Here is an 8,948-nt window from a genome sequence, read left to right as displayed (position 1 = left end):
ATTATGTTGTGTCGTTTATATTATTATGAGAAAATGTTTATGATATGATGAATTATGTTGTTATATGATGATGTTTATGATGTGATGATTATGTTGTTATATGATGAGTATATATGATGTGATGAATATGATATTAATGATGACTAGAAGTTGATTGATGATTTAATGAAGTACTATACGAAGAATTATTATTATAAATTGATGAAGTTTTAGTTGTTAAATGTAATTGATGAATTATATGCTTAATATTATTTTTGTGAAATCTCACCCCTTCTGCTTGGAAATGTTGCTCTTCGTATGAGTAACTTGCACGTGATCGAGTTTAAGTTGCTGTTAGATTGCTGTCGTGAAGGGACTATTAAAGTATCTTCTGAAAATGCCCTTTTTAGAAAAAGAAAGTGACGTCACTCAAATTTCTTATATTCTATCAAAAAGTCATTTGATTCAGAAACGTCATTTTCTCCTGATCGAAAGATGAGTTCGAACATAACGTTTCTAGGGGGCAATTTGTTAGCCAATATTTGTAAAAAGGGTTTCATTTAATATGGTCAAAGAGTTGACCTGATGAGATGGACTTGACTTTGTGAAATTCTATCGAAGATATGTTTTTGACGAGAATCGAAGATGCTTGCCCCAGTTCGATGAGCGAAGGGATCTCGAAAGCAGTTATTTCTTTCGATAAGGTCAAATGTCCTAACGGCTATATTCGATATTCAAATCGAATGGCTATGATTAGGTAGTTTTTTGCAGTTATAGTTTTGACACTAGGTAGTTATTACCCTGTTTGTATAAATAGTAGTTTTTCTTAGGAAAAAAGGGTCACAATTCAATCATACTAAAAACTTACGCTCAATATTGTCCGTATGGAAGCTACAAATGAGTCACAAGTTGCAATGTATGAATAGATGCACCAACTTACATTCAATCAATGCAATTTCAATACATTTCTTTAAATGCCTTTGCAATTTATTTGTTCATTTTAAGTAATTCATTTACTTTCATTCGCATCAAACTTCAATTGGATTCAACTGAGTTGGATTCTATTGCCTTTTTAATTTTATTCTTGTTTTTATCAAAGTTTTTCAAGAACAAGCGTCACGTTTAAAAGAGATAACAAAAGCACAATATGCTCTTAAGATTTACTGGTTGATCTTGCAAGTGAACATTTTTGAAACCAGCGATTGTTTACCAAATTTTAGTGTAAACACCTATTAAACAACACAATTTAATATTTATACGATCAACCCAATTAAAATGACGAATAAAATATAATTATTATAAATTATAAAAATATAATATTTCAAAATTAATGACAAATTTTTTTGTTTGTAAATTAAATAGTTCCTCAAAAGAAATGAAGGTAAAACATTAATAAAAAAAAATTAAAAGATTCAAATAATTTAGTTTTTTAATATGGATAGAGAAAAATTGAACTTTTTGAGTTTTAAATATCTTTCATTTATTTGATAAAATATACTTTAATATTTGTTTGTTTCCATCTTTTTTTGGTTTAGTTGTTTCCTTTAATTAAGGGTGATATTTAACGCAATTATTTAATTTGTTTTCTTTTTCCTTCTCATCCATCAAATGAGGTCTTTTCATTCTAAAATAATTAAATGAGACATTTCAACCTCTACGAAATCATTCTAATTTAAATTAAATGACATATTAATTACTCTTAAATTGCTTTATCATTATTATCCTTAATAAAAGGAAAAAAAATAATATTTGTGAACTATATAAAATTATTAAGTATACAAATATATGAAAAGAATACAATTCTTTTATTGAAATTGTGCGTGGAATTGCTTGCAAATGGATGTTATTTATAATACAGTGTAGATAGCAAAATTAACAATATTTTTAATAGTCCCTGAAAAAATTATTTAATAGTAACTATCTAATTGACAAATCAAAGGAGAAAAAAAGTCATATATTGATTGTCAAATAAATGAGATGAAATGACACTTAAAAGATTATATCCTATATTGTCAAAAAAATAAAAAATAAACCATGATTATTGATGAATGGTTGATTGAAGCTTTTGATACATTCTATTGAAGAAACTATGTTAAGTGAAAATCCGTCATAGTAAAACATGATGAAGTTAAGATGTCTTCTTATAAGAAAAGGTTTGTCCAAATTAATTATTATTATTTTTTTTGTCAAAATTAGATGATATGAAGCAATTATATGCAACCTTTAGGATGATGTTTAACATGTCTGGAGATTTGTTTAAAAGCATCAATTAGGATTCATCAAATAAGAGCTCATGTTTGATATATCATTTGTGCAAGACAAAAGTTCATAAAATAAATATAGATAAAAACTAAATCAATTTATTGAGATTAGTTTTTTGACATATCAATTCATTAAAAATATTTAATCAACCTAAGGTGTCTAAACTCTAACATCTTGATTCTATATCAAATACAAAATATTGTCTTGACTAAAAATTATATTGTTGATGTTGAACGTCTTGAAGTCGTAGAATGTAGACACATGCTCTCCAGTCTTCAATGGGACCCTGAGAAAGTAGCATCAACCATTGACAATTAGATACAAATAAAAAAGAAAATCAACCCTATAATCTACAACCAAATGATTAAACTTCTATGCTTTGAAAACACATAAAATACTTGTTATTACAAAAAAAAAAAATTATTGGGGAAGAGACACATGAAAATAATGATAAACAAATTGTCTCTATATAGGAAAAAAAAATCAAGGCATGATCAATTTTGATTGGTTGATGAAAACTAAATGAGTCATGGTTCATCTTGATTGGCTAATATAAAAATGAATGAGTCATAGTTCAATTTGATTGGATGATAAGAAAGCAGTAAATGAGATGAAGTGTAACACACCGTTTTCTCAACTTAAAAATTTCAAACATATAATCAGAGTAAACAACATGTAACGGGATATCACATTCTTAAAAATCTTAATAACGTAGATAAATAATAATTTATCCTTCATCAACCAAATAGCAGCGGAATTAAACTCAAAAATCATAAATTGTCTTGGCACGTAGGCCCCATCATAATATCTCAAATAAAATTCAGTTAACCATCATAAAGGAACACGTAAAAGAATGAAGCATGCATATCATAAACCCCATCCCGTTACGTATCAGAGCAACCTAGGACTCAGTGAGGCAAGACCACTCATGACAGCACAACTGCAACCTAAGCTCGATCACCTGCAAGTTACTCATACGAAGAGCAACATTTCCAAGCAGAAGGGGTGAGATTTCACAAAACAATAATATTAATCAATATAATTCATCAATCATAATTAACAACATAAACATCTTAAACATCATAGCATCATTGATAATAAAATATCAAGTAATCACTTCATTCAATCATCATAAATAACATAACTACTTAACATCTTTCATCATTTGACTCGACAATGCGATAATGCAACTTAGACCTCTTATATGCATGTGGTACTAATACAGGGCATGAGCCCCCAACAATTTAGTATTAATATACTTTCAGGGCATAAGCCCCCAACATTATTTTGAGCAAATGCTCCATCGTGGTGAGTATGAAGCTCCAGGGCATTAGCCCCAACAATTGTATGCTAATGCATGGACTCGATCATCTTATAACATCTTAATCATCATCTCATATACATCCAATAATTTGGAGTTCAACATCATCTTAATCATCTTGTATAGACTCATGGAACTTAGTTAAATAACAATAGCAGCATAATCAGATCACATCAACAGCATAACTTCATAATATCAATTCATTTCCAACAACATCTTGAACATTCAATAATATTTCAAGTAATGCAATTAATCATTAAATCACATTATAATCAACTTACAGTTTATAATAGCTTCATAGAATTCAGTTAATAGGTCTCACTACTACCTAAAGTTCCATTCCTAATCAATTCAAGCAACTCAGGTCACGGCATTCTCAAATGCACTCGGTTCTTGAAGTGCTCGCGAGGCGAGAGCATCTGCTCGCCATGGCGAGTACATGCCAGATTCCCAACTAAGGTTGTTCTAAGCTAAACCAAGTTCAATCTTGTTCTAAGTCATCATCTAATATTTAATAAACATCTTAAGGCACTCAAAAGCATCTAAGCTTCAACTCAAAAGTCAAAAACACAGAATTCTACATGCTCTCTGGTCATGCTCGCTATGGCGAGTAAAGTTGCTTGCTATGGCGAGCTACGACTTGTAACTCGCGAGGCGAAGGGAAAAGGCTCGCGTGGCGAGCGATGAACTTCATCCCTCGCGAGGCGAGGATCATCGTTCGCCAGGGCGAGCGATGAATACAGGCTCGGGCAGAATGTAGTTTTTTGCAAAAAGTCATCTAATCTCATGGTTTAACGCCTAATTTCGATTCCAGGATTCATCCTATTCATATTCTAAGGTGAAGGGACGTTTTAAACATCAAACTAACAACCTAACAGCATCGGATCATCAAAATCGCCTATTAACCGTAATTTCATAAATTTTCTAATTCAATCCTAACTTGTTAATTTGATCATCAGAATTACATCAATTAATACTACTGAATCATTAGTCTCACTGTTACCTTGTATGAAGAAAATCGCAGCTCTCTCTTCATGATTCTCCCTTCTATGGCTTTTTTTCCTCCTTTTCCAAAGTTTTGATCGTACGTACTAACTTTTCTAAAACTAGGTCTTTCCTTTTTATATCTCTTCCTAATATCTTATCTTATCTCACTTTCTCCCCTAAAACTCTCTAAAATCTCAAAACAGCCCTTAACTAAATATTTTATTTTATTTTCAAATCTTATTTTATTAAACAATAAAATAAGTCTCATATCCTCATCAAAATCATCAAAATCATCTCAAATCATCCAAATCATCTAAATCGTCACAATTCATCATAAATCACTCATATATTATATAAATATAATATAACTTGCCTAGACTCAATTAAATAATTAATTAAATAAAAAGTGGGCGTTACATGAAGAATGTGAAGATGCCACATGTACTCTTCAAAAAAATTAAGGCAGATGTTTATAATAGAGATAGAGATAGAGATAGAGATGCCATGTGGATTGTTTCATTTTGTTTATTATCAAATGTATGTATAGAGGATTGTACAATCAACCGATTGATCAATGAATTTCCTCCATTGGGATGGTAGAGATATCGGTAATTCTGATACTCGGATTGCTTTAATAAATTTATATATGTCTCGCAAACCTATGCTTATTTTTCTTGCGGAACAAATGGTTAATTTTGCTCAAATTCCAGCTTGGGCCGTATATAGGTGTTTTGAAATATTGCATTATTAATAGGGGCTCCTTATTGCCTAATCTTTGGGATCTTTGGGGGAATGACTTCTACTGTAATTCTCGAACTCGTTACTGGTTCCTATTATGTTACGTAATAGATGGCACAATGCTCACAATCTTGGGATTTAGGTTATTTCTTCTCATATATACCATGAAGGAAATAGTTGTGCAAACAAGTTAGGTGCTTTGGGTCATTCCATGGTTGGTGAGGTTTGGCTGGACACTCTCCCGGATGCGGTGAAGATTGATTTCTTTCGGGACAGATGCAGGTTACCTAGCTATAGATTTCCCTAATCTGTATTTTAGGTTGATTTGTTGTTTCCTCTTTTTTCTTTTTCTCTTTTTTCACTGTTTTTTTGGAGGATTTTGGTCTAGTCCGGTCCCCCCTCCTTTTGTAAATATTTTTCCCCCTTTTTTAATAATCTTTTCGAGTTTGGCGGCATAAGATGAAGGTCTCTTGAGATGCCAACCTAGTTGGGATGTCATTGATGCCTCTGAATGTCTGTCCTCTCTCCTTGCTTATAAAAAAAAAAAAAAAGGATTGTACAATGCATTCCAATCTTATGTTTTTTTTTTTGGTATATGCATATATGTGTCGGTGAACTTAATCAATGTCTTTTACGTCCAATTAAACATTTTCTAATATATAAACAAAAATGTTTTGCTTGATCAATGTCTTTTATGCACAGTTAAACATTTTCATTTTCTTCTGTGTGTAACTACATGTACATTTCTTAATATCATCTGATAATTTCCTATAATTAAACATTATTTGATTCAGAGAAATAATGGCGAAGAATTTCAATGTTTTGGCGTAGGTGTTTATACACAAGCTTCGAGCGGTGGAAAAGTTGTGAAATACAGTGAATAGTTCAACTTGACGACACATTAGGTATGAAGATGTCTTACGAAGATGATGAGTGAAATTAATACACAATTGTTTGAAGGGTCTTCTTATGCTAAATAGAATTGGAATGTTCCTGAAAATTGCTTTGAGTTTGTTAAGATGACATGTTTTGCGTGGGATGGTGCATTTCGCAGTGGTTCCTCCCTTTTGAAAAGACATATTTTCTTGTAGTGAAAGGGAATTAACGTACATGAAACAAGAATGTAATATTCATTTGTTATTAAATTTGCTCTATTTTAGTCGAAACACAAAAACTTCATTGTTAAATCTAGAGCTATAAACACATTTTTATTTATAAAAAAATTGCAATACCCTACTTGTCATTGTTATCTTTAGTCCGGGGGTAATAATATAGTTTTGGATATGCAATTTAGTTTTGGATATGCAATTATATTAATACCCTACTTGTCATTTATTTCATGATTTGTATAGCCCTCGTAAAGTAGTGCAACTCCAAGAGAAGACTTTGTTAATTTTCTTGGTCATTTATTAACTATAAATTGAGAAAGTTGGATTTAACTAATAATTACACCGGTGACTTAATAATTGTTTAAATACATTAAACCTGTCTTTGTTAGTTGGAAACATGCAAACATGTTCAATATTTCCCATATTCATTGCGGGTCTACAGAGGTTAAGTGTCTAAATTACGTGTTTTGGACTTCAATTTCAAATTTGACATTTTGTGTTCACATTACCGTAGCATCTATATAAGCATAGAACTTTACAAACTGAAAGAAAAACATCTCATATCCTTTTTGTTAAATAGAATACAGAAATAAAAAACAATCATTCAAGAAAAATGTCAGCTAGTGTCATTGGCGCTGCATTCCGTTCATCCAGGCCATATGAATGTTACCTTTTCGTGAAAGAAAGGTATGTCATTTTAAATTATCATAATAAAGAACTTATCAGTGGTCCAGTTGATATTGAAGCAGGGTTTCCAATGTTTTCCAAAACGATATTTAAAAGGGGGGTAGATTCTTCATTTGAAACCGAAGGCAATGTTGCATACTTTTTCTATAAAAGTAAATGCGTCAAAACGGATTATGCTCCACGTTCTGGTCCTGCAGCTGCCAGAATAGTTATAGGTCCTGTTGAAATTGTTGAGATGTTTCCTTCTCTCGAGGCAACCCCGTTTGCAAATGGAATAGATGCGGCATTGAAGTACAACGGTTCGAGCCAAATTGCTTTATTCAAAGGAAATATGTGCGGTGTTTTAGACTATAACTCCAATTATGTTTACAATGTTGTAAACATTACCTCTATTTACCCGGCATTTGTCAATACAGTCTTTCAAGAGGGTATTGATGCAGCTTTTACTTCTTATAGTGGGAGTGAAATTTTCATTTTCAAAGGCGATCAATATGCACGTATTAATCTTGCCGGTCAATTTATTGGTCGTATCAAACCAATCAGTGATGATTGGCTGACTCTTCGTGGCATAATATAATACTATCATGCATCACTTCTAGAACAAATGAAATAGTGACAAAGATATGTCGTAGGCTGACACTTGGTTGTTTGCCCCATATATCTTGTGTTTTTTTTAGACGATCATGTCTTTGTTGTATTGTTATTTTAATTTTAATGTTTGATTTCAACAAATTATTGTAAGATGTGTGCGTTGTTGTTTTGTACCTTTCTTCATGTGATGATTTAATAAATATCCGATCTCTATCTACTTTATTGTGATTTTAATGTTTGCTTTCAACAAATCAATGTACAAGGTGTGTGTTGTTGTTTGGTTCCTTTCTTAATGTAATGATTTAATAAATATCCGATCTCTATCTACTTTATTGTGATTTTAATGTTTGCTTTCAACAAATCAATGTACAAGGTGTGTGTTGTTGTTTGGTTCCTTTCTTAATGTAATGATTTAATAAATATCCGATCTCTATCTACTTTTAAATCAGAAAAATAGATCTTATGTTTGCATGGCACTCACGTAATTGATGACATCACGTCATTACGTAATTTTATATTTATTTTGATCATATTTTGGAGTTTACAAAGCAACTTAAGCAGCAAGAAAAGAAGTTAAAACTGAAGAAAATACTAAGAAGAAAACGTGTAACGATTTGTCTAAAACTTGACACGATTTTAGAAGACCAAAAACATGCTCTCGACCAAAATACAAAGTAGCGAGTTTTGATTTCAACCACCAATAAGTTAATTTGAAGTTTAATTCATTCAAGTAAAGTTTGTGTACAATCCATCTTTTTCTCTAAAATTCGACCATTACGTTCTTTCCAAATATACCAAACTGTAGATGCCCATAAAATAGACATCCTCAGTTGATCCCTTTTAGAGAAACCACCTAAAGCACAAAAATGATCTCGTTGCTCCTGCAAAAAGCCATGTTCCACGTATTCGTATCCCAACCAAGTGGCCACCAAGTTCCATAATCTACCAAAAGACATCACATTGAAAAAAATAAGTGATTTCTATCCTCAACCACTCCACATCCCACTATACAATAACAATCATCAAGAGGAACAACACTTTTCCGAAATAGATTATCATTAGACGGAATGTGATTCAAAAGCAACCGACACACAAACAAATTAACTTTAAGGAATTAGCCACCTAAAAGCGCAATCCGCCTCACAAGCGCATATCATCCTAGGATACAACAAGTTCTTCCCTTATATGAATCATATCAGAGGTGACAGAACAACTCCAATCTGATAAACACATGAGATACAACCAAAAAATCTAAAGTTTATTTTCTATATAAG

General features: G+C 31.6%; 1 protein-coding gene across 1 annotated transcript; it reads left to right on the top strand.

Moving 5' to 3' along the window:
* Positions 1 to 6,955: 6,955 nt before the first annotated feature.
* LOC25480656 (albumin-2) lies at positions 6,956 to 8,111 on the top strand. The gene has a single exon (XM_013586879.3). It carries the CDS (start codon positions 7,010 to 7,012, stop codon positions 7,658 to 7,660), a length of 651 nt encoding a protein of 216 aa, XP_013442333.2. The 5' UTR covers positions 6,956 to 7,009; the 3' UTR covers positions 7,661 to 8,111.
* Positions 8,112 to 8,948: the final 837 nt, after the last annotated feature.

Source organism: Medicago truncatula, chromosome 6 (assembly GCF_003473485.1).
Source record: "Medicago truncatula cultivar Jemalong A17 chromosome 6, MtrunA17r5.0-ANR, whole genome shotgun sequence".
NCBI classification, from domain to species: Eukaryota; Viridiplantae; Streptophyta; class Magnoliopsida; order Fabales; family Fabaceae; genus Medicago; species Medicago truncatula.
Note: the sequence above shows the minus strand (reverse complement) of the source record. Positions and strands in the feature narration are given on the sequence as shown.

Coding starts and splice junctions, on each gene's coding strand:
- LOC25480656 (XM_013586879.3), top strand. CDS start 7,010: ATGTCAGCTAGTGTCATTGGCGCTGCATTCCGTTCATCCAGGCCATAT.